This window comes from Bufo bufo, chromosome 3 (assembly GCF_905171765.1).
Source record: "Bufo bufo chromosome 3, aBufBuf1.1, whole genome shotgun sequence".
NCBI classification, from domain to species: Eukaryota; Metazoa; Chordata; class Amphibia; order Anura; family Bufonidae; genus Bufo; species Bufo bufo.
In genome coordinates this window covers 507,987,517-508,014,688 of record NC_053391.1, presented here as the reverse complement: position 1 = coordinate 508,014,688, position 27,172 = coordinate 507,987,517, and the positions used below count along the sequence as shown (strand labels likewise).

The 27,172-nt window shown below is 43.7% G+C and overlaps 1 protein-coding gene across 2 annotated transcripts in view; it reads left to right on the top strand.

Moving 5' to 3' along the window:
- Positions 1 to 27,172, top strand: part of SLAIN1 (SLAIN motif family member 1) — an 89,611-nt gene that overhangs the window by 6,000 nt on the left and 56,439 nt on the right. For both annotated transcript variants that reach the window (XM_040425329.1, XM_040425327.1), the window contains exon 2: positions 3,145 to 3,284. In XM_040425329.1, coding sequence (XP_040281263.1) covers positions 3,145 to 3,284 — 140 coding nt within the window. The remainder of the gene's footprint in view (positions 1 to 3,144; positions 3,285 to 27,172) is intronic.

The window sequence follows — 27,172 nt, the reverse complement described above, 5'->3', positions numbered from 1 at the left end:
CTACTTTTCCTTGTTTTTATCTTCACTACTGAACCCTTTCAGGCTATTGAAGCCTTTCTTCCAAAAAGACTTTTCTCTAAGTGGGTCAAGAATTGAGTAAAAGATTCTTTGTAGACAAAGCCTTAAGATTAGCTCCACATTCAAGACGTGTGACAAACTGCTCATGTGCTAGAGCAAGAAAGCCCCTTATCCTGTTACATAGGAGAGACCTGACTATTATAAAGTGTCCCTCGGGCTAGACGTGGACGTTGCCTTCCCTGTACGGTAGTGATACTGTATCTCAGATGGTTTCTGATTTCAGGTTGCCTTTAGGGGGTAACCAAAATGAGCTTGGGGATTTAGCTGCTCGATGTTGCTTGTGTATGAGATGGTGCTGGGTTATGAAGGCTGCCTAACATACCAGATGATGCCCACCTTGAAACTACTTTTCAAAAAAGGTGAGGGTGGCATACCTCTATCGTTTAATCCTGCAGTCTTAGGCCTCTTGCACACAAACGTTTTTCATTTCAAGGGATCTGCAAAAAAAAACAAAAAACGGAAGGTATTCCGTATGCCTTCTATTTCCATTTATCCGTTCCGTTCAAAGATGGAGCATGTCCTATTATTGTCCGCATAACGGACAAGGATAGTACTGTACTGTTCAGGGGCCAGCTGTTCCGTTCCGCAAAATACAGAATGCACACTGACGTCATCCGGATTTTTTGCGGCTCTGTTTTTTGTGGACCACAAAATACTGAAAAAGTCATACGGTCGTGTGCAAGTGGCCTTATTTTTCTTACTAAACTACTGAATGTAAGTAGAGGTCCAATGGATCTTAGCATGACTGCAGGATCGGACTTCAGAGAATTTGCTTGCTGCCTGGTTACCATGGAGACACATATGTCCGCACAGGAGCTGTAGTTAATCTCTCTCTCTATCTCCATTTTGTTTTTATATGCATTGCCGCAATATAAGCATATTGGGGGTGGACATGGCCTCTAAGAACCGATTGGGGGTGGTTATAAGTAGACCAATAAGGCCTCTTTCACACGACCGTTTTTTTTTTTTTTTGGCGTTCCGTATACGGAACATCCAGAGTGCCGAAGGTTGCTGATCCCTGATTTATAGAAATGAATAGTTAGACCTTGTGCTGAATATTGTGTAGAAGATGAGTAGCTGTGTATATGAATCGCATAGCAAGTCTTGGAGGGTGGGCAGAGAAGGACAACCTTTAAAGAGTGACTCCATTTTTATTCAACTTTTTTTTTTTTATGTCCCAAATGCCCTAAAAATAATTTTTCGAATATGCTTTTAATAGATTTTTACTTTTTGCTAACATTTGTACCTATAATCCTGATTTCAGCCGAGCTTTAAATTCAGTAAGGCCTCATGCACATGACCGTTGTTTTGGTCCAAATCCGAGCCGCAGTATATGCAGCTTGAATGCGGACCCATTCACTTCAATGGGGCCGCAAAAGATGCGGACAGCACTCCGTGTGCTGTCCGCATCCGTTGCTCCGTTCCGTGGTCCGTAAAAAAAAATATAACCTGTCCTATTCTTGTCCGTTTTGCGGGCAAGAATAGGCAGTTATATTATTAATGGCTGTCCGCGCCGTTCCGCAAATTGCGGAACTCACACGGACGCCATTCGTGTTTTGCAGATCGCAAAACACGCAACGGTCGTGTGCATGAGGCCATATTCACACATCGCTGACTGATTCCTTGTACTGTATCAATGGGGCACACATTGCTGTTCCTACCTGTGCCCCCTGAGGTTGGCTAAGTGCTGGCATAGCACATGGGTACCCTGTAACCATGTGCTATGCCAGGATTAGCTGAGCGGACTGGCTCCTGCCTGTGCCTAGTCCTACTTTGCTAAACTAAAAGATCTACATGTCGGCTTTTAGCTTTAGGTGCAAATTTCTTTTGTAAAAAATCAATTTAATAAAATATATTGAAAAAATCATTTTTAGGGCATTTGAGACATGATTTTATTTTTTTTTTTAAGTTGAATTAAAGTTTAGTTGCTCTAAACTACTTTGTCCCTTAAAGAGTATCAAGAGAAATCTGCAAAATTAGTGCAATTAAATGTCATTGATATGTTTCCAAAGGAGCTCCGAGAAATAACAAGTAGGATCTGATTGGTTGCTATGAGCAGTTAAGCCAATTTTTGTTTACACCAGTTTTGATAACTGTCCCCCATAGTTTTTTTTAATGGGTCCATGGTGCACATTTTATGGTCATATGGGGTAATGTATCAAACTGATGTAAAAACTGGCTTAGTTGTCAGTAGCAACCAATCAGATTCCACCTTTCATTTTCCAAAGGAGCTGTCAAAAATGAAAGGTGGACTCTGGTTGCTATGGGCAACTAAGCAGTTTTACTTTACACCAGTTTGATAAATTACCCTAATTGTTTATTTTCTTGTGAATTGGACATACGGATGCGGAAAATGTCTGTTCTGCAAACAGGATAGAACATGTCTTATCTTTGTCCACAAAATGCAGACCTTGGACCCATTGAAGTCAATAGGTCATTGAGATATGTGGATGCAACATGGACCACATCCATATTTTGCACATCTGCAATTTGTGAACCAGTTAAAATTGGGGTCCATTCAGATGTCCGTAGTGCATTGCGGATCCACAATACACCCGGCCGGCACCCCCCCATAGAACTGCCCATTCTTGTCTGCAATTGCGGACAAGAACAGGACAGGAGTATGATGAACGCTGATCGGCACTGCGGTGTAGGTGGTGCACGTGTCCACGGGCTGGTGTCCCAGAGATACAATACTGAAGAAAGGACCCGCACTCACATTCGTTGCTTTATGCTGTTAGGTTTAAGAATAGGACATGTTCTATTTTTTTTTTTTCCCAGAGCTGCGGACCGGAAGATTGGAGGCGCGCTCCGGAAATGTGGATGCGGAGAGCACATAGTGTGCCCTCCGCATCCATCCCTTCTCCATAGAGAATGAATGGGTCCGCACCCGTTCCGCAATTTGCGGAGCAGATGTGGACCCATTACACGGACGTGTGAATGGAGCCTTAGTGTGGAACTTCCTTAAAACATCCCGAGTGCGTTATTGGGGTTTATCTGCAGTGAAACCTAAGCTGTAAGGTTTTACATGTTATGTACAATTGGTTTACACTTTGTCTTTTCCAGGCTTTACGTGTCCCCTACCAAGAAGCAGAAACGGTTTGAGTCTGCCCTCAGCCCACTGGAATGGTGTAGGCAATTTCTAGATCATCCAAGTCCCGAAATAGAAGCAGCAAAGAGATCACTTTGCTTCCGACTTGAGCAAGGTAATCAATATAATATTGATTTGTACTATTTTTAACACTGAGCCTTTCTAGAAACCTCTTTATTAGCTTTTTCACATCTGGTAATGCTCCTGAGTTTCTTCTGCCGTGTACATTATCGTGGATTAAGTGCTGACTGGCATATCTGCAACACAACTGATGGGAAATGAGTGTCTATGGAAGTACTGCAGACCACACAATGTTGTCAGCCCCGGGAGCTTCTTAGCATATCAATGCTGTCATTCAGTCTGTTCATTGGTCTCTAAATACTTATACGTTGTGTATGGTAACCATGGGTGGGCTTTACTGGAAGTGTGCGCCGAGAGACAAGACTGTGGACGAGTCATATCACCTTTAATGGCGATGGATCTAATGACTTTGAACTCGCACACAGATAATCCACCAACCTTTTCTAACTCAAGGCCTATCTTCAGGATAGGCCACCGCTAGCTAATTGGCGGGGATTGGATACCCCATATCCCTGCCGATCTGTGGTTCTGTGTGGCTCTGCTTCTTGAACTACACTGCATCATCAAGCATTGTATTGGACAGCGCTCGTCACCGCAGCGCCGCTCTCATTGAATTCTATGGAAGCAGTGCTGCAGTGACAAGAGCTGTCTGATACAATGTTAACAGTGCTCTGTAGCTCCAGTGCAGTACGCCAGTCCTGTAGGGTGAGTGAATGTGAGGTCACAGGGGTAGTTAACAAACCGAGTGTTGCTCTTGGTACTCACAGTTTTTATTTACCCTGGGCAGGCGTACAGCAGTGATAGAGAGGCTGGCACGTGAATCCTCTGGGGCACTCTCTGTGTATAGGGACCAGGCCAGGTGATAGGTGAGGTGCCCTGGGTGTTGGAAGTTTAATGTGCCGGTGGCAAGATCCCTTATAGTTCGTGACGCCAGTGCCGGTAACAGTGGCACACCAATTTGTTGTAGGAATAATTGAGGTACACAAAGTGGCAATGAACCAGAACTTCTTTTTACTGAACAGTTCAACTATTTACAGGTTTCAGTTAGTTCCACATGTACAATTTTGTTCACAGGCAGGCTTCACATAAGTGGCAGGCAAAGTCTTTGCAAGATACTCAGAGGGAATAACACTTACAGATCAGGCTGTATTTTCCTCAGATCCTGTCTGGCTTTCTCCAAGGCCCGTATGCCCTATAGCTGGCTTTATCCTTGGGTAGGGAAACCTTCCTCTGATGTAAATCCTCTTGCTGTAAATATCCTTCTGCCTTTCAGCTTTCTACTTGGCTGGAATAAAGTGGCTCTGCACTGTACTTTTCAAGGTGCTAGATATCTTCAGGAGACAACTTCTTCTCCTGGGTTAACTTCTGAGCTTTGCTTACTCAGGACCCTCAGGCAGGCTAGACTGAGCTACTTAGCCTACTGGACTGGCCTGAACTCTTCCTTCCCAGGGATCTCAAGTCTCCCGGAGGTTCAGGGAGTCTCCCGCTATTAGATAGCGGCTCCCTGACACCCACATGTGAAACAATATATCCTGGAAAGGTTTACTGATAGCAGAGCAGAGAGATAAGAGAAGTGACAGGACACAGAGTTTAGATTACAGGTTGAATTAACCCTTTAGGGTCAAATTGGCTTCTCAAGGAGATATATATGTTAAAGGCATCCCTTCTTCTGTCTCATTCAGTAGCTATAGAACTATTGAGAGAGATGTATTTTTCAAAAATAAATTTACACATTTAACCCTCCATTTTAATTATATTATTTACCCCAGTGTTAAATTCACCCCCCCTGGATGCTTGTTTTTTTCCTACGGTGGGGTAGATAATTACACACAGGGTTTTAAAGAATAAACTTCCTGACTCAGACCAAGAGCCGACTCAGCAAGTCAGCAAGTGAATGGAAGCATCCGCGCATGCGCATTGCGCAACCTAAGCTTCGGTTCCCTTGCTTCTTGTTAGCTCAGCAAATGAACCGAAGATTCCATTCATGAATCGGTTCATTTGAATGAACTGATTCATGTGAAAGATCCGAACTTCCCATCTCTAGTTTACTCACAGTAAACCTTTCCGGCAACCTGTAGCAGTGTCCCCTTCTTGGCGCGTGCGCACAGTGCAAGAAGAAGCCGATGCCAGCAGTCCGCAACGGAGCATCAGGATGAGCCTGTGCGCACGTGCGGGATCTCAAAGCGGGAGGAGGGGGAGGGAGAGGCGGCACTGAGGAGTAGAAAGCGGCGCTGGGCACGAACGGCGATGCATGCGGCCGGGCACCATGCATCCACAGACCTCCCCTACTTGGGCACCTTAATTCAATGATTGACAGGTTAGTAAAACCTGTTTTTCCGCAGAATAAAGCCACAAATAGCTTTTATAAGGCCACCTTAGAAATCAGAATGCTGCCCTGGACATGAGCATATGTTTAGCTCACAGGACTTATAGGTGGTAATCCCTTTATTCATATACATAAATATGATAATTTGGGGCAGGGTAATGAACCCAGTCCTCCACACCATAGAGCAAAGTGTGCAGACACTGCATATGTCTGGAAAATGTAATAAAAAGTTCGTGAAAGAAAGAAAAAAAGAAAACCTCCCTGAAATGAGTTTTTGCAGGTTGGGATGTCTGCCTTCCTGTCTGGGCCTAACTATATATATTAGGGGGTTCCCTAGCTCCCTCTACAGCTTAGGAGGAGAAACTACACCCCTAGCAGGCCTGGTACAGGAGATAATCATGAAATTATACATTACAATGCAATATAAAATACAATGGCAATTTTCCACAGGAGGTGGGGCAACATGACCCTTAGTAGTGCCCACCCTTACGTAGTGGGACACTACACCAGCGCTACACAGAACAGCTGATTGGTGGAGTCTGGACCCCCGCTGATCAGGTATTGAAGGCCTGTCCTGAGGATAGGCCGTCACTTAAAGTATGGACATTAAATTAGACCACTGAACTGTTCAAAGGGACAGACAGGTCTTACTGTGACCTAAAGGAGGTTTGTGTTGACTGCTTTTACGCATGAGACTTATTCTGCTATTAATGAGCACACTGTGCCAGGCCCAGACTTGGGTTAATTCCACTCTCAAATTGTAGTGCTGTTTTTTTTTAAATGCATTGTACGGCGTCCGGACCCCTGCCCCCACCAGAACGTTCTGTGCGGAGCAGCTCAATGCTGTCAGTCTCCAGCTCCCTCTATCTCTGCCGGCCGCTGCCCGCTTTCTACTGCTCCTGTCCACTGCCCGCTTCCGAGACGCACTGTGTGGTGAGACAGGGGTGAAACTACCACCGTAACGGCCACTATGGGGCCCATACCAGCAGAGCAGCCCAGATTGTGCTGCAGACAGGAGCTGGTGGCTCCTGTTACACATATGATATGGCTGCTTATTTCACATAACTAAAACTGCATGGCCCCATTTCAGCAGACATCCCAACCTGCAAAAACTCATTTCAGGGAGGTGCACTTCTCATTTCATGGAGGTTTTCTTTTTTTCTTTCTTTCACGAACTTTTTATTACATTTTCCAGACATATGCAGTATCTGCACACTTTGCTCTATGGTGTGGAGGACAGGGTTGATTACCCTGCCCCAAATTATCATATTTATGTATATGAATAAAGGGATTACCACCTATAAGCCCTGTGAGCTAAACATATGCTCATGTCCAGGGTAGAATTCTGATTTCTAAGGTGGCCTTATAAAAGCTATTTGTGGCTTTATTCTGCGGAAAAACAGGTTTTACTAACCTGTCAATCATTAAGGTGCCCAAGCAGGGGAGTTCTGTGGATGCATGGTGCCCGGCCGCACGCATCTCCCTTCGTGCCCAGCGCCTCCTTCTACTCCTCAGTGCCGCCTCTCCCTCCCTCCCCCCTCCTCCCGCTTTGAGATCCTGCGCGTGCACACAGGCTCAGCCTGATGCGCCGTTGCGGACTGCTGGCATCGGCTTCTTCTTGCACTGTGCGCACGCGCCAAGAAGGGGACACTGCTACAGGTTGCCGGAAAGGTTTACTGCGAGTAAACTAGAGATGGGAAGTTCGGATCTTTCAAATGAACTGATTCATGAATCGAATCTTCGGTTCATTCGCTGAGCTGACAAGAAGCAAGTGAACCGAAGCTTAGGTTGCGCAATGCGCATGCACGGATGCTTCCATTCACTTGCTGACTCGCTGAGGCGGCTCTTGGTCTGAGTGAGGAAGTTTATTCTTTAAAACCCTGTGTGTAATTATCTACCCCACTGTAGGAAAAAAACAAGCATCCAGGGGGGGGGGTGAATTTAAAGGGTTTCTGTCACCCCATTAAACCGTTTTTTTTTTTTTTTTCTTTACTAATAATCCCTATAGTGCGATCTCATGATACATAAGCAAATTAATCATTTTGGTTCAGTAGAATTTGCTAAAAATCGATTTCTAAAATATGCTAATTACCTTGCTACCAGCAAGTAGGGCGGCTACTTGCTGGTAGCAGCCGCATCCTCCGATGGTAATGACGCCCCCTCGGCATGCTGATTGACAGGGCCAGGGAAGGGAATCGGTCTCTGCTGGCGCTGTTAGAATTTGAAATCTCGCGCCTGCGCCGTACCTGTCTTCAATCGGCGCAGGCGCACTGAGAGGCGGCCGCTCGCTCGACCGCTCCATCCTCAATGCGCCTGCGTCGATGACGTCATCAAGTACACCCGGAAGAGAAGACGCCGGCATCGCTGGAAGGAGGCGGAGAGTCTGGTGACGTCGCTGGATGCTCGAATCAGGTAAGTATGTACATAATAAGCATGCTGCCACAAAAACCACCAACGAAATGGGAATAAATAATTTTATAAAAATGACAGTTATTAACACTATACCACCAACGATTATTAATAATAAATCTCTTCCGGGTGTACTTGATGACTTCATCGACGCAGGCGCATTGAGGATGGAGCGGTCGAGCAGAGCGGCCGCCTCTCAGTGCGCCTGCGCCGATTGAAGACAGGTACGGCGCAGGCGCGAGATTTCAAATTCTAACAGCGCCAGCAGAGAACGATTCCCTTCCCTGGCCCTGTCAATCAGCATGCCGAGGGGGCGTCATTACCATCGGAGGATGCGGCTGCTACCAGCAAGTAGCCGCCCTACTTGCTGGTAGCAAGGTAATTAGCATATTTTAAAAATCGATTTTTAGCAAATTCTACTGAACCAAAATGATTAATTTGCTTATGTATCATGAGATCGCACTATAGGGATTATTAGTAAAGAAAAAAAAAAAAAAAACGGTTTAATGGGGTGACAGAAACCCTTTAACACTGGGGTAAATAATATAATTAAAATGGAGAGTTAAATGTGTAAATGTATTTTAAAAAAATACATCTCTCTCAATAGTTATATAGCTACTGAATGAGACAGAAGAAGGGATGCCTTTAACATATATATCTCCTTGAGAAGCCAATTTGACCCTAAAGGGTTAATTCAACCTGTAATCTAAACTCTGTGTCCTGTCACTTCTCTTATCTCTCTGCTCTGCTACCTTTCCAGGATATATTGTTTCACACGAGGGTGTCAGGGAGCCGCTATCTAATAGTGGGAGACTCCCTGAACCTCCGGGAGACTTGAGATCCCTGTTTCAGTGATAGACTGACTTGCCCACTCAAATGGGTCAGTATGCAAGGTGAGAACGTCAGGACCTGCCTCACTCATTCTCGTCTGGTCGATTACAATAATGGGGTCTGCTTAGGCAGCCTTTCCAGCAGGGGCGTAACTACCATAGCGGCAGACCATGCGACTGCAATGGGGCCCAGGGCAAGAGGGGGCCCAGTCTTAGTTGGGATTATCTCCTCTTCTACTGGGGGAGTAAACTTGGTCAGGACTCTACCCCCTGAAGGAACAACTTTTAGCAATTGAGGCAGTGAAAAATAGCCCTAGGGTCATTGAAAAGGGTTTAGGCAGAAATCCTTCTGTCCTGTGTGGGGGGCCTGGTTTGATCCTTGCTATGGGGCCCTTATTTCTCTATGTACGCCACTGCTTTCCAGTCCTGAATCTCCCAGGGGGCCCATGGCTGCCCAAAGCGGCCTACCAATTTTAAAGGCTGTCAGAGCGTGTGGCCTAGCTGCTGTTAGTGCTGGTAGTCCACACTAAAGCCTCATTCACACATCAGTGTTTCACGGACGTGTGCTGTACATGTTCTCCACGGACAGCACACGTACCCATTCATTTTATTGTGTGTATTCAGACATCAGTGTTTTTTTTTCAATCAAATCGTTTTTATTATTCAAATAAAATTGGCATATCACAAAACAATTTGCGTCTACAATTTTCCTGAAATTTTCTCCCCTCCACATCTCATATACACAGAATTGTATAAAAACATTATCATATGTCCACATATTTGATACATCTTCCACAATTATTGTACATAGTGAATATACCAATAAAAAGACAAAGCAGTAGAGTTATTTGACTATAAAACCCAACATCCCCCACCCCCCCTCTCCCACCTACCAACCCCCCCCCCCAAATCAGAGCATGAATTTTCAAGACCTTTTTAGATGACGACATGAGTGTGAGACAACCATTCATTCCACAACTTTTAAAACTTCTGAGGGCGTCCTCTCCTAACAAACACTCCCTTCTCTAAAGTCAACATATCATGCACCTTTCTCACAAATTCATCCACCGTTGGCGGACTCCCCTGGATCCACCTAAAAGCAATCATCTTCCTAGCCACATACAATAGTCTCCCAACCGCCACTTTGACCGCCTCTCCCCCACCAATCTCCTTCACATATCCCAGCACACATATCTTGGGGTCCTTCTGCACCCTCAATTCCAGGTTACGATTAATCAAAGTCAACACCTCATCCCAAAAACTACTTAGCACTGGACAAGCCCAAAGCATATGAAACAGATCTGCACCTTCCGCCATACATTTTGGACAGTTGTCATCAGTTCTAACCCCAATTTTTCGTAAAAACACTGGAGTTTTGTAGACTCTGTGGATGATAAACAATTGTGACAGCTTGCCCTGTTCACTTACAGACACTCTCGGGACTGCCTCCAATATATCTTCCCACTGTTCCTTAGGGATGTCCCCCAGATCCTTTTCCCATTTTCTCATCCTTGTAAGAGGGAATTCTATCAAGAATTTGTCTAAAAGCAGAGTATACACCTGTGAAATCAGACCTCTCTTTCCTCCAGCTGGGAGAACCAGTTTATGGACCACATCTGTTTTTGCAATAATGCAACCCTTCCTTATCGTGACATCATAGGCGTGTCTCAGTTGCAGGTATTGATAGAACCACACTTTAGGAATGTTGAATTCTTGCTGTTGGCCTTGAAATGATTTAAATACATTAGTCTCAATCAATTGACCTATCCTCATTACTCCATGGGATTCCCAATTTCGGACTCCTGATAGAGAAATGAACTCTGGCATCAAGTTATTGTTCCATATTGGAGAAAGCTCTCCTACCCCACCAACTCCCCTGATCAATTTCACCTTTGCCCACACTTTTTTTTCATAAGCTCTATAAGCGTTACTTTCTCTCTCCCCCCCCCCCATGCATCCCTGCACCCTCCAGAATACCCATAAGATCCCTACTACCCAACCAGTGTTGCAGTATTTTTCCCGTCACGTCTGGTAGCTGAAATTCCATCCAACCCTTAAAATGTTGACACTGAGAGGCTAAGAAATATATCCAGGCGTTAGGGGCAGACATCAGTGTTTTAGCAGGGTCCGTGGGTCAGTGTTTTTAGCACGGATGCATTCTTTATTTTGTCCGTCCATCACGTCCATTATAGTCTATGGGTCCGTGAAAACCACTAATGCAACACGGATGCCATCCGTGTTGCATCCGTGTTTCACGGATCATTAAGAAGAGATGCTTTGGAAAATTATTTTTCAGCTGTTCAGTGTCAGTGAAACACGGATGCAACACGGCGAGCAAAAAACGGACACACAGATCCTTCACGGACAGCTTCACGGATGCATCACTGACCACCTGCTCACGGATTTGAGCACGGACATAGACGTGTGACTGACGCTTAACAGATAAAAACTATGTGGAAGGGACAAAGAGGGAGATTTATTAACTGGTATAAAGGAATGTTGGCTTAGTTGCCCATAGCAACCAATCAGATCCTACCTTTCATTTTCCAAAGGAGCACTGTAAAATGAAAGGTGGAATCTGATTGGTTGGTAAGTCAGTCAGTTTTCCTTTATACCAGTTTTGATAAATCTCCCCCAAAGTTTTACAGTGGTGACTTTACAACCACCAGGCAGCTCCCAAGCCGTCTTTCTCCATCAATGCTGGCTGCCGTTGGCCACCTGCTGCGGACCGGTCCTCCACTAAAGCTGTGCATTTCACAGTTGGCAATTTAACCGTGAGTGTGTATATGTGATCCTCTTTCTTTGTGTATGTATGTATCTAAAATGTGCCTTTGCATATGTAAAATCATGGCTACTTTGTAAAGGCACTCCTATGTGTGTCAGTATGCGTGTAAAAGTATATCTGTGTGCATAGAAGTATACACATGTGTGTAAAAACGAATTTAGGCCACATTCACATTACTGCTAGTTATTTCTGTTGGTCTGCTACGTTATAGGTGCAGAAGAATGAAAATTATGAAATTGCCGAATTCGACAGATAACTGAAACTATTCGAACTGAACTGATCCCACTCTGGCAGAATCTGCAATGGAGGCCCCGAACTAAGCCTAAGGGCTCATGCACACGACTGTATGTATTTTGTGGTCCGCAAAAAATACAGATGACGTCCGTGTGCGGAACTGAACAACTGGCCCCTAATAGAACAGTACTATCCTTGTCCATAATGCGGACAATAATGGGACGTGTTCTATTTTTTTTGCGGAATGTACATACGAACATAAGGAAATGGAATGCACACGGAGTAACTTGCATTTTTTTTGCAGACCCATTGAAATTGATGGTTGCGTATACGGTCCACAAAAAAACGGAAAGAAAATATGTTTGTGTGCATGAGCTCTTAACCGCAGATGTGAACATGTTTCTGGTATATTTACTGGATTTAAGCCAGATTTGCAGTATGTTTTCAGATGTATCCAGGTATACTACATACTGTTTTTGATGGATTTTTTAGTTGTTTGTTTTAAAGGGATTCTGTCACCTCTTTACTCTATAGAGATGCGGCCATGAACAGCTAGATCGCCGCTAGTATGTCCGCAATATACTTGTCCCATATCTCTGTGTGGTTTTATTTAGGGGGAAAAAATGATTTTATATATATAAATATAAATATAAATAAGCATAAATAAGACGCTGGGTGGTACCAGTGGCAGACAACTTGTCCTGCAGCTCAGTTCCAATTTACATGATAGGTCATCAATATCTAGAACCTGGATAACCCTTTGAAGCTTAGTTCTGGTACTGTGTATGTAATACGATTGGTTCTGTTACATATCTATCTATTGAGCCTGGCTTTGATACTATGCCTATTTAGTATGCCTGGTTGTGGTACCATAGCGAAGTATGAAGCAAAGTTCTGGTACCATATCTATTTAGTAAGCATGGTTCTGGTATCATAACTATGTAGTAAACATGGTGCTGGTATTGCATAGCTGTAGACTCATGTAAAAAGTCCCTCTAAATGTTAACCCCCTCTGGGACCCCGACCAATCTTACTGTATTGGACCCTGAAATTTCTGATGGTGGTCCTGGTGCCCAATGCGCTGGGACAGTAGCCAGGCAAGGCAGGAAGAGTTGAGGATTCATTATTTACATACAAGGCCTGCCACCTGCGGCAGGAGATGGTCCGGGCCCAGCACACTACAGTCGGACTCTTGTTTCCAGCGCTGCACTATTCTGGTGTGGTGATTTGACGGAGAAGTCATAGTAGGCGTCATCGCCAGGGACTTGGGAGGACTTTGAGCAGTAAATCCCATGCTTCTTAAGGACCATCTGAGGTCACAGCAGACGCGGGCTTATTTGGTGGAAAGATCCTTTCACAGGCTAAAGGGAGCAGAGGTGGGACGTGCACACCATGTGATGATTAAAGTGGTTGTGCGACTTATGGAAAAATATAGGTAAAAGGCATGGATTGTAATAATACCAAAAACAACCCATCCATTGGACCCGACTACACCACTTCAAGCATCCTCTGTTCCTCCCTCCAATTTTTGCTTACAGGCTACAGTGGTAACACGGCCACGGCCATATCCACACATGATGCTGCAGTCACTGTATGGCCTCTTTCAGACGGGCGTTGCGGGAAAATATGCGGGTACTTTGCGGGAACACGCGCGGTTGCAAAACATTGTAATGCGTTTTGCACTCGCGTGAGAAAAATCGCGCATGTTTGGTACCCAAACCCGAACTTCTTCACAGAAGTTCGGGCTTGGGATTGGTGTTCTGTAGATTGTATTATTTTCCCTTATAACATGGTTATAAGGCAAAATAATAGCATTCTGAATACAGAATGCATAGTAAAATAGCGGTGGAGGGGTTAAAAAATAAATAAAAATTTAACTTAATCCATTTGATCGCGCAGCCCAGCATCTCCTTCTGTCTTCATCTTAGCTGTATGGAGGAACAGGACCTGTCGTGACGTCACTCCGGTCATCACATGATCCATCACATGATCTTTTACCATGGTGATGGATCATGTGATGACCGAAGTGACGTCACCACAGGTCCTGTTCCTCCACACAGCTAAGATGAAGACAGAAGGAGATGCCGGGCTTTGCGATCAAGTGGATTAAAGTGAGTTAATTTTTTATAGTTTTTTTTTTAACCCCTCCAGCGCTATTTTACTATGTATTCTGTATTCAGAATGCTATTTTCCCTCATAACCATGTTATAAGGGAAAATAATCATGATCGGGTCTCCATCCCAATCGTCTCCTAGCAACCGTGCGTGAAAATTGCACCGCATCCAGACTTGCTTGCGGATGCTTGCGATTTTCACGCAACTCCATTCACTTCTATGGGGCCTGCGTTACATGAAAAACGCAGAATATAGAGCATGCTGCGATTTTCATGCAACGCTCATGTGAACAGCCCCATAGAAATGAATGGGTCGGGATTCAGTGCGGGTGCAATGCGTTCAACTCGCGCATCGCATCCGCGCGGAATACTCGCCCGTGTGAAAGGGGCCTTAATGTGCATGTGGTATGAGACCACTGAGGTTAGTGATTGGCTGCAGGGGTCACATGTGTTTACGGGCTTGCCACTGCTGCAGCTAGGTAAACAAAGACCAGAGGGGACTGAGGAACAGGGGGCGCTGGAAATGGCAGTGGTCCAATTAGTGAGGTGTGTGTTGTTTTTTTTTGGTTTTTTCTTCATGCTTTTACAGTTCCGCCAGTACTTTTTCTCCCGTCAAAAATAACTGACCTCTGGCACAAACTGATCATAACTGATGCTAAAAATAACCGGTGCATTATTTTTTTGTGCAAACTGATCATAACTGATGCTCAAATTAAGGGTCCATTCACACGTCCGTATTGCGGGTAAGAATAGAACATGTTCTATTCTTTTCGGGAGCCACGGACCGGAAGATCGGGCTGTCCGCATCCTTAATGGTTAATGTCGGGCACCATTTGTGTCCTATATATCATGTTTTTGTCACAGCTAGAACAGAATAACGCAATTCCCTGAGAAAAAAGTGGACATCCTTAATTGGGCCGAAGCATGACAATAGACTTTTATCAAGAGAAATTTTATATTCGTTTTGTTTCCCAATTCTTATTTGGAGGCAACGAGACCAAATACAGTGTACTCTGGCGATGATTTTTGGCTTTGGGCCCGGGCTCCTGCACAGAGTTGTATTATGGCTCTGTTTTAGGGATCCCTCTGTTGTACCTCCATATTTCCAATTTCAGATTGAGCCATACAAAGTTTTTTTTTTCTTTTTCTGTTGTATAGGGATTGAATCTGACAGATGCCCAGTCGGTCTATCTGTACAAAAGTCTTTGTGCTAAAGAAGGCATACGTAGCTCTGCCATCTGTGCGAGCCCAGATATTACTGTAAAGAAATGGCCTCGGGCAATGTTATTGACGGTGTGCGTTGTAAGGGAGTCATCTCACTAGATGGCGCTAGTGCTGATCACATTTAGCTTTGTAGTAATAGTTCACAATGAAAAATATTGGTATGATGGCAGTATTGGCTCTGTTTTCTGAAACAATATTTACTCTGTAGGCTACCACTGAAATCATGTTTAAAAAAGGAAATTTGATGGCAGGGGGTTGTTCTGTGCGCTACCGATGGATAAGAACATGAATTGATATTCACTTTCCTGTTTCACACAGTAGATAGCTATGTTTATCCAGAAAGTAATGCATTTACATTCTGTTTCCTACAGACAACACAAATCCCTTTCAGTACAGTGTCAAATGATTTAAAGTCTTCATGTGAGGCTGAGAAAGTTCAAAAGGATGGGCAACTATGAAGGAACGGCCTGTGCTTCTCATTCCTGCTGGATCTGCTTCTGGCTTTGCATAAAAAACTGCACGTGTGTTTCCATCCTTAACCCCTTTAGGACACAGCCATATTTCACCTTAAGGACCAGGCCATTTTTTGCAAATCTGACCAGTGTCACTTTAAGTGGTGATAACTTTAAAACACTTTGACTTATCCAGGCCATTCTGAGATTGTTTTTTCGTCACATATTGTACTTCATGACACTGGTAAAATGAAGTAAAAAAAAAAAATCATTTTTATTTATAAAAAACCAAATTTACCAAAAATTTGTAAAAAATTGCAAGTTTCCAAGTTTCAATTTCTCTACTTCTATAATACATAATAATACCTACAAAAATAGTTATTACTTTACATTCCCCATATGTCTACTTCATGTTTGGATCAATTTGGGAATGATATTTTATTTTTGGGAGATGTTACAAGGCTTAGAAGTTTAGAAGCAAATCTTGAAATTTTTCTGAAATTTTTAAAAACCCACTTTTTAGGGACCAGTTCAGGTCTGAAGTCACTTTGTGAGGCTTACATAATAGAAACCACCCCTCAAGGTATTCAAAACTGATTTTACAAACGTCGTTAACCCTTTAGGTGTTCCACAAGAGTTAATGGCAAATGGTGATAAAATTTCAGAATTTCGATTTTTATTTATTTTTTGCCAAATTTGCCATTTTAATCCATTTTTTTTCCAGTAACAAAGCAAGGGTTAACAGCCAAACAAAATGCTATATTTATTGTCCCGATTCTGTAGTTTGCAGAAACACCCCATATGTGTCCGTAAACTACTGTACGGGCACACAGTAGGGCGTAGAGGGAAAGGTGCGCCGTATGGTTTTTGGAAGGCAGATTTTGCTGGACTGGTTTATTTAAACCATGTCCCATTTGAAGCCCCCCTGATGCACCCCTAGAGTAGAAACTCCATAAAAGTGACCCCATCTAAGAAACTACACCCCTCAAGGTATTCAAAACTGATTTTACAAACTTTGTTAACCCTTTCGGTGTTCCACAAGATTTAATGGAAAATAGAGATACAATTTCCAAATGTCAATGTTTTTTGGCAGATTTTCCATTTTAATAATTTTTTTCCAGTTACAAAGCAAGGGTTAACAGCCAAACAAAACTCATTATTTATGGCTCTGATTCTGTAGTTTAGGGTACATATGATTTTTGGTTGATCTATATTACACTTTTTAGTGAGGCAAGGTAACAAGAAATAGCTGTTTTGGCACAGTTTTTATTTTTTGTTATTTTCAACATTCATCTGACAGGTTAGATCATGTAATATTTTTATAGAGCAGGTTGTCACGGATGCGGCGATACCTAATATGTATACAATTTTTTTTTATTTATGTAAGTTTTACACAATGATTTCATTTTTGAAACAAAAAAAAATCATGTTTTAGTGTCTCCATAGTGTGAGAGCCATAGTTTTTTCAGTTTTTGGGCAAATATCTTGGGTAGGGTCTCATTTTTTGCGGGGTGAGGTGACTGTTTGGTACTATTTTGACGTACATACGACTTTTTTAATCACTTTTATTACCTTTTTTTGGGAAGTAAGGTGGGCAAAATTTCAATTTCATCATAGTTTTTTATTTTTATGGCATTCACGGTTCGGGTAAAGTAACATGATCGTTTTATAGATCAGGTCGTTACGGACGCGGTGATATCAAACATGTGTAGGGAATTTTTTTTTTTTCATTTTTAATCAGTGATAGATGTAAAAATCAAAAAACATTTTTTTCCACTTTTTTTTTTACCCAGACCCACTTGGTTCTTGAAGATCCAGTGGGTCTGATGTCTGTATAATACAGTACAGCACACTATATAGTGTACTGTACTGTATTTTCACTTTACAAAGTCTGATTAGACTTCTGACTTTAGCAGAAGTCTAATCAGCACCATGGACAGCCTCTGATCAGTACCATGGACAGCCGGACGCCTGTGAAGGCGTCCGGTTGCCATGGTAACCATCACTTGCTGCCACAGCAGAGCAGTGGGTGATGGGTAGGGAGGGGGGCTGAAAAGGCACAGCAGCCACCGATGGGAGAGGGAGGGAGCTCCCTCCCTCTTAACCTTTTCCTTACAGCGGTCCCTACGGATCGCGGCATGGAAGGGGTTAAACGCATGGCATCTGTGCCAGCACAGATGTCAGGCGTTTCGAGCAGAGTGTCAGCACTCTGCAAACCGCTCGGCTATCCTGAGAGAGGGGGCGGGCGGATGATCGCCCCCCCAAGCACAGCCCTCCCACGGCCGCCCTCCCTGCCGCACTCCCAGCACCCCCCCCCCCCGAAACTTCCGAAACCGCAGCAAACCGCAGGTCTGAATTGACCCTGCGATCGCCGACATGGGGGGGTCACAAAACCCCCCCCCCCGGCGCATTTAGCCAAGGTGCCTGCTCAATGATTTGAGCAGGCACCGGGTTCCGATCATCGGGCGGCGGTGATCGGAACTATACATGACGTACCGGTACATCATGTGTCCTTAAGTACCAGGACAACATACCGTACCGATACGTCATGTGTCCTTAAGAGGTTCTGATATTCATGACCTATTCTAGGTCTTTAATATTAAAAACCTGAAAAAAACCCTTTAAGGCTGGAAGTTTTTGATGCAAAGTCAGAAGCAGATCCAGCAGGAATGAGAAGCTTAGGCCGTTCCTTTATAGATGCCCATCCTTTTGAACCCGCTTCTTGCTCAGCCTTTAAAGGGGTTTTCCAGGCTAATGATATTAATGACCTGTCCTCAGTCACCCCACTGATCATCTGTTTTATGCAGCTGTTGGAACAACCACGGAGAATGGAGCTGGAAGGGCACTTGCTTGAAAGAGAGCTGTGCTGCGGTAACCAGGCACTGCATGTGCTGTACACCAATTATGGCTTTTGTTATGGCCCATGCTGCAATATTTCCAATGAAGCAATAGTTTGCAATGGAGAATAATCACTCCTTGTAATTTCCATAGATTTTATCTCAGTTGAATATAATATTGATTGTGTATTGTTAAAACGAAATCGTGTTAGTGAAAGATTTATTTTAAAGGGAATCTGTCACCAGCGACCTCTTAATCCATCTGTTTGCATAGACACATAGCTGTGGTTCACTTGATTAAAATGCTGTTTTTCTTTTGTAGATCCAAGGCTGTGTTCAGAGTTATGATACGTTTCCTAATATGTAAATTAGACCTTTGGTGCAATGAAGGCTGAAGCTTAACACTAGTGTGAAACTAGCCTTAATCAGGTCAACCACAGCAATGTGTCGATGCAAACAGTTGGACAGGGAGGTGGCTGGTGACAGATTCCCTTCATTTTTTTATTCTTATTTTTTTTTTTTTTAAAGGCAGGGAAGTTTTTATAATAATTAAAAAAAAAATATAAAAAAAATTATACTCCCTATACCGAACCTCCAGTTCTAGCTCGCCTCTCTGATCCTCAACACTGCTGCAGCCATGACATTGTTTTTTTGCTGAAACTGTGACATGCCTGTATACCACACATGAGTGCTGCAACCAATCAGTGGCCTCAGCAGCAAGGCACAAGACCACTGAGGCTATGGATTGACTGCAGAGGTCACATGTGCTGTATACCCACGTCACTGCTGCAGTCATGAAAACAGAGGCCATTCAGATGGATCGGAGCAGCAACGTTGGAATAGAGGTGGTTTGGAACACGCAGTATGGCTTTTGTTCTATTATTCTAATGTCTTCCCTACACAAAAAAATTTATTCAGACAAACCCTGCATGGCAAAAAAACTGTTAGGGGAAGTCTGCTGCTTGCCAGACTCCAGTGCTCTGTCATTATAGGGCTATCCCATACATTTTTAGCTTACATATTTAAAAGACTTTCTTCCCTTTCTGCAGGTGAGCAGCAACTCATCAAGCACCTTCATCTCCCAGGATGTATTGCAATTAGCAGTTTTTAACCCCTTTAGTCCCAGAGATACATTTTGGATGTATCCGTTTTTTCTGCTGTCTAACCAGGTATAGCTATATACTATTTGGAATTTAGAAGTAGAAATGAATGAAAGATTTCTGGACCGCTTCACCTGCTGCCCTATGAGATCACTACGCCAGCACTGAGTGGAGGGAGAAGCAGGTCCAGCAGGAGGTGCTACCAAAGAGCAAAATTTGCATACAAAAACAAAACTTTTTTTATTGCCTTTTATATTTTTAGTAATGGGTCATTTGAAATTCTCTATTCATTAGTAGTACTTTCATTGGATAACTACTTTAGGGAACAGCAACCTCCGACACTCCAACTGTTCAGAAACTACAACTCCCAGAATCCTCCTTTCACTTCTATGGGAGCTACAAGAACAGCAGAGTAAATGTGCAAGCTGGGAGTTGTAGTTTCTCTATGTGATAACAGAGGATGAGCATATTTGCAGCTCCACAGTTATGGCTGCTCCATTCTCTCCATCCACTTCACTCATCTCTTTCATCAGTGCGGGGATGAACAGGAGGCAGAACTGTCAGGATTCTGCATCCTGCTACAGCCTGGACAAGGCTGGAGATGTGAATTGCCCACTGGACCCGGGGTATGTAGAATTAGGTTCCATTCACACGTCCATAGTTTATTGCGGATCCGCAATACACCCGGCCAGCACCCCCTTACAACTGCCTATTCTTGTCCGCAATTGCGGACAAGAATAGGACAGATTATATATTTTTCCGGAGCCGCGGACTGGAAGTTCGGGGCCGCGCTCCGGAAATGCGGATGCGGACTGCACACTGTGTGCTGTCCGCATCCATTCCTGCCGCATAGAGAATGAATGGGTCTGCACCTGTTCCGGATAATTGCTGGACGGGTGCGGACACATTCTGCGGACGTGTGACTGGACCCTTAAAGGGGGCCTGACAGCCGTTTTATTGATGTAATGTAGGGGACAGGAGATGATACATACCTCAGTCCCTGCTTTTAATCAATGGTGGGTTGTAAAAATGAACTTTGAATGCTGTGCTTCAGGTACAGCGGATGACCAGCTCCACAGCCCCTCTCCTCTCCTCTGAGTGACGGCTGTAGCGTTCAGTCAGGAGACTGCACCAGATATCAATCACTGCAGAGGAGAGGGGCTGTGGAACTACTCATACCCTGTGCCTGGAGCCTGAGAGCCTGCCCCCTATGCACTTGTCAGAGCACCACCCCTGGCATTCAAACTAAATTTTTTCAACCCACCATTGATTAACAGCAGGGACGGAGGTATGTATTACATTCTTCTGTTTCCTGTCCCCACCATGTCTGCCAGCAGTTTTGCATTGACTGAACTGCTGGCATATCCTTTTTAACCATTCCACTGTCCAGGATTTCTAAAATGACCCCCTTCAGTGACAGACCACAAGGAATTCATTCGCTATATTAGGCAATCACAAACTCTGACATTAACCCATTCATTGCAATAGAACACCAGGGACTATGCCATAGAACACCAGGTATATTGGTATTAACCCCTCACTGTCCTAAACCAGCTAAATATTCGGGCCCTGTTTGTTACAATTTTTTTATGCTTTTTATCGCCAGCTTTGGTCTGCCTCATATCACAACAGAGTCTTCCATCAGATCTATAGGTTGGGCCTCAGAAGTATTTGGCGCTGTTTAGGCATATAGTAAGTGGTAGAGTGAAGAACCGCACTCAATCAAATGTCTCTGGTGCCAGTCAAGGACTGCGAACAGTCAGTAAAAATAAAATGAAAATTGCGGCACTCAGATACTGGATTATTGCGTACAATTTTTTTTTATTTTTTCATATTTTCAAGCATTAGCAGTGATTCATCCAAACAGCCCAATTTAGATCCTTGGTGCAAACAGTGGATTTAAGACCAGATGTTTCGGTCGTAACAGACCTTCATCAGTGGTCACATATTTTATCTGAAATAATACATGGTGCGAGACATAAGTTTGGCATCCAAAAAACTGAAAATACTTGTTCTTTTACATAAAAAAAAACAAATTTTTACATATATATGTATATAAATGTGATTATCCAGTATATTACATAGTATATAATTGACACATAAGGGAACATGTTGCTGACGTCTCAGAATGACGAAATACATCAAGGCAGCACGATGCAGGTTATGGTTGGATGGATATCTGATCATAATAAAACGCTACAGTAAGGTGAATATAGGTCATGACAAAATTATGTAGCTTCTCAATTATATATTGTATCCATCGTCATATCCTGCATAGTCCAAAGTACAAATGTGGAACGATGAAGTGATACCCCTCATATAATGTGGTCCCCCATATAGTACTGGTGGTAAGTCCGGTCTAGGTACATGGAGGGTCACAGTGCATACTGTTATAACATATTATTAGTATTGACATCATAAATTATAATATGCAATGTGGCACAGAATGTATGGGTTGTAGCAAGTACACACAGCATGGTATATGAGATATTGAATCATGGCAATACAATATTAGGTATACATACTGTTAAACGTACTTTTAGGTATTATGCATGTGTGTGCATGCCTATATCCATACATCCGCGCCACCGCACATATGCAAGACATGATCAATCAAAGTGGTGGATACTGGTTCCTGTAGGGGATGATTCCCTGGGGAGTGACATGGCAAGCTGTATATCGGTATCGGATCGGAAATGGCGGGTGCCGCTGTAAGTACTGTCTTGATCCTCTATAATCTGCAAGGAAAATATTTGCACAGCTCATTATCTGTTCTGGGAGGGTTCGGACATCTGGGCTTGGATGCATGGCATCGCATCTAGCCCGTCCTGTCTTAAGTGTACGGTCTCCCTTGTAGTTCCGGTCACCTGACCGGAAGTGACGCGCACGTTGGAACGCATGTTTGCGTTCCACAGGGATGTCATGTGATCAGGGAGGAGGTACAAGTGTTTCACCGTCGGACACATATCAGAGTATGTGTCTAAATGATGTGAGAGCTTCTATGTATAATCGGGGAAGTGATACAGGATATGAATGTTGATCAAACGTAATGTCACATATTTCTGTTGCCACAAGGGGCTACATTATACAGTTTATGTGTTGTTTTGACAATTATTAAACAGATATGTCAAAATGGCTGTGTACTATAATGCATTTTTTATAATTTATGAAGAGAGGAGAAAGGGGGATGGGGGAGGGGTATGAAGGAAAAAAGAACCTGGAGAGGAAAGGATTAGTCATGCAGGGATAGAGGGAAAATAGGGGAAAAGATAATCTCACCCACATCAGTTGCAATATTATTTTCAGCGTGTCTGTGAAAGTGAAAAGACAAAAGCATATTAGAGCAATATTCACATACACGGGTCATACGTTAATAAAAAAGTTGCATTCACGGTTTAGTCCATTTGGTGCCAGTGTCCCTAGTTTATGGATCCAGAACGCCTCTCGTTGCCTTAGGAGGAGTATCCGGTTGCCTCCTCTCCTTGATGGGTCTATCTGGTCCAGGATTTGGAAACGCAATTGCGAAATTTGATGTTTTTTATCCGTAAAGTGGTGTGGAATTGTCAAGAAAGTATGCCCAAGTCTTATTGTCGACTTGTGCTTACTTATGCGGTCCCGTGCGTGCTGCGTCGTTTCTCCTACATAAGCGAGTCCGCATGGGCATTTTATCAAATAGACCACAAAAGTTGAGTCACAGGTATAGAATCCACGAATCGGAATCCTTTGTCCAGTCCGTGGATGTGTGGCATATTCGCCTTTTATGACGCTGGAGCATTGGGTGCAATGAAGACATGGGTATGTCCCTAATCGTCTGCTTTGTAGGAAGGTTTGTTTGGGTAGCTTCGTGAAGCTGCCTATGTCGGCTTTTATTAGTTTATCCCTGATGTTAGATGACCTTTTTATAGCATGTTAGTGGTGTTTGATTAAATTCTTTTATAGAGGGATAAGCTTTGGTTAAAAGTGACCAGTGTTGTTTGAGGGCCTGTTGGATTTTCGGCATTAGAGGGTGATATGTAGTCACGCATGCAATTCTATTCTCATTATTGATTTTATTACTTTTTTGTCGTGGTTCTCGGATCCCGGTGAAGTCCTGTAGGGTATCTTTAAGGATGGTATCTGGATAACCCCTCCTGCAAAATTTTTCTGTCATGGCTTCAAATTGTGTGTTTTTTAAAACGTCATTACTCACGATGCGGTCTACGCGTGTCAATTGTGATCGGGGTAGGGATTGTTTTGTGGCCCTGGGGTGGCAACTGTTGTAGTGAAGTAGGCTGTTCCGGTCAGTGGGTTTATTGTATAGATCTATGGACAATGCACCTGTGGAATCAATTTTGACCAGTGTGTCCAGGAAACTTATTTCCTCCGTGCTGGTGTGTGAGGTAAAGCCTAACTCTTCATAAGTTTGGTTCAGGTCAGTTACCATCTGGTGTATAGAGGAAATTGGTCCCCTCCATACACAAAAGATGTCGTCTATGAAACGATACCAAATATCGGCATATTGTTGGAATAAGGGGTTCGTATAGACATGATCTTCTTCAAATGCTATCATGAATGCGTTAGCATAAGGCGGGGCCACATTAGACCCCATCGCGGTACCCCGTTTCTGGCCAAAGAATGTGTCTCCAAATAGAAAGAAGTTTTTAGTGAGTATTATCTTCAAGATTTTTAGGCAAAATTCCTGTTGTGTGCTGTCCAGAGTGGACTGGTTGTGTAGCAGCCTTGCTGTAGCTCGGAGCCACTTGGTGTGTGTTATTGATGTATACAGGCTGTTTACATCTAGGGTCACAAGAATGCTTCCCGGTGTGATGGTTATCCCTTTGAGTTTTCTGAGGAAGTCGGTGGTGTCGAGTATAAAAGATTTGGATGTTTTGATAAGTGGCGTGAGTATTTTTTCCATATAAACGGCAAGAGGGGAAAGGATAGAGTCAGTGGATGCTACTATGGGACGACCTGGGGGGTTGATGAGGCTTTTATGAATCTTTGGCAGTATATAGAATACGGGGACAATGGGATCCTGTTTGGTAAGAAAAGTGTCTGTCTTAGGGTCAATGATTCCTGTTTCTGAATATCTGTTGATGGTATTGGTGATTAAGTTTTTTATCTGTATTGTGGGGTCTCTGGGAAGTACTTCATATGTTTATGTCGGATAATTGTCGCCTAACCTCTTTTAGGTAGTCAGTCCTATCCATTACCACTAGCGCCCCTCCCTTGTCCGCCGGTTTGATGATGATATTTTTGTTGTTATGTAATAAATCAAGTGCTAGTATTTCTTCAGAGGATAAGTTGTTCGTATGTTTGTAATGGCCCTGCATGTTTGTTGTAAGTATCTCTTTAATCAGGTTTTGGGACAGGGAGATGTATGTCTCAACGGGGTGTTTATTTTTTGGTGGCATGAAGGAGCTCTTATTCCTTAAAGGGCTTCTGTCACCCCACAAAAGTCATTTTTTTTTTTTTGGATAGTTACATTCCTTATAGCGCGATATAGGAGAATATAATCTTATTACTTACTTTCATGCGGCCATTTCTTTAGAAAACGAAGTTTTATAATATGTAAATCCGGTCTCTACCAGCAAGTAGGGCGTCTACTTGCTGGTAGCCGCAGCAGAAAACCGCCCCCTCGCCGTGTTGATTGACAGGGCCAGCCGTGATCTCCTCCTCCGGCCGGCCCTGTCAGTATTTCAAAAATCACGCGCCTCTGTTCATTCGGCGCAGGCGCTCTGAGATGAGGAGGCTCGTCTCCTCAGAACTCCCTCAGTGCGCCTGCGCCGATGACGTCTTCTCTTTAGGTGATGTCATCGGCGCAGGCGCACTGAGGGAGTTATGAGGAGACGAGCCTCCTCATCTCAGAGCGCCTGCGCCAAATGAACAGAGGCGCGCGATTTTTGAAATACTGACAGGGCCGGCCGGAGGAGGAGATCACGGCTGGCCCTGTCAATCAACACGGCGAGGGGGCGGTTTTCTGCTGCGGCTACCAGCAAGTAGACGCCCTACTTGCTGGTAGAGACCGCATTTACATATTATAAAACTTCGTTTTCTAAAGAAACGGCCGCATGAAAGTAAGTAATAAGATTATATTCTCCTATATCGCGCTATAAGGAATGTAACTATCCAAAAAAAATAATAATGACTTTTGTGGGGTGACAGAAGCCCTTTAAGCCCAGATGCTCTATGGATAGTATTCCTGGCATCGTGGGTATATGTGGTTCCTGTGTTGGGAGTTCCTGAAAATGAGTTTTTAATCTCAATGTCCGGTAGAACCTTTTGTAGCTCCTGTTCTAAAGTGAAAGTGTTGAGTTTAGGTGTTGGGCAAAAGGATAGGCCCTTTTGTAGTACAGTAGTCTCTGCAGGTGAGAGGGTAGTAGAGGAAATATTGATCACTAGGTTGTCTTCCTTACCTGGGAACGTGTCTGTATGCGATCTCCGTAATTTTCTGCCACCCCTCCTTGTCTTCCGCGTCGCCCTTTGCCTCTCCGTTGGTACTGGCCTAAAAAACTAGGTTGATATCCGTAATTTCCTGATCTGTCGCTATCCGAGTTGGATGAGCCGGAGTAGTAGGTGTTGCGATATCCTCTGTAGCTTGATTGTTGTTGGTTGTTGCTTTTCCACCGGTAAACCGTGTCTGCTCTGTAGTTCTCAGCGTCGCGAAGAAATTTTTGGCGTTTTATTATATTCAGTGTTTTTCTTGTAGTCTTATAGTTGAGTCTCAATCTTTTCTTTAGCCTTTGTCAATTCCTCCTCTGGAGTAGTGGAAACGAGTTGAGCTTCGGCGGTTTTTATTGGACAGGTCGCTGATTGAAGTCTGTAGCTCTTCAATTGTTAGGAGAATAAGATCAAATGAGCATTTGTTGAGTATGTTTTCGAAACGTTCACAAAAGCTTACTCTGATATTTCGAAACGTTCACACATACTCTGATATGTGTCCGACGGTGAAACACTTGTACCTCCTCCCTGATCACATGACATCCCTGTGGAACGCAAACATGCGTTCCAACGTGCGCGTCACTTCCGGTCAGGTGACCGGAACTACAAGGGAGACCGTACACTTAAGACAGGACGGGCTAGATGCGATGCCATGCATCCAAGCCCAGATGTCCGAACCCTCCCAGAACAGATAATGAGCTGTGCAAATATTTTCCTTGCAGATTATAGAGGATCAAGACAGTACTTACAGCGGCACCCGCCATTTCCGATCCGATACCGATATACAGCTTGCCATGTCACTCCCCAGGGAATCATCCCCTACAGGAACCAGTATCCACCACTTTGATTGATCATGTCTTGCATATGTGCGGTGGCGCGGATGTATGGATATAGGCATGCACACACATGCATAATACCTAAAAGTACGTTTAACAGTATGTATACCTAATATTGTATTACCATGATTCAATACCTCATATACCATGCTGTGTGTACATGCTACAACCCATACATTCTGTGCCACATTGCATATTATAATTTATGATGTCAATACTAATAATATGTTATAACAGTATGCACTGTGACCCTCCATGTACCTAGACCGGACTTACCACCAGTACTATATGGGGGACCACATTATATGAGGGGTATCACTTCATCGTTCCACATTTGTACTTTGGACTATGCAGGA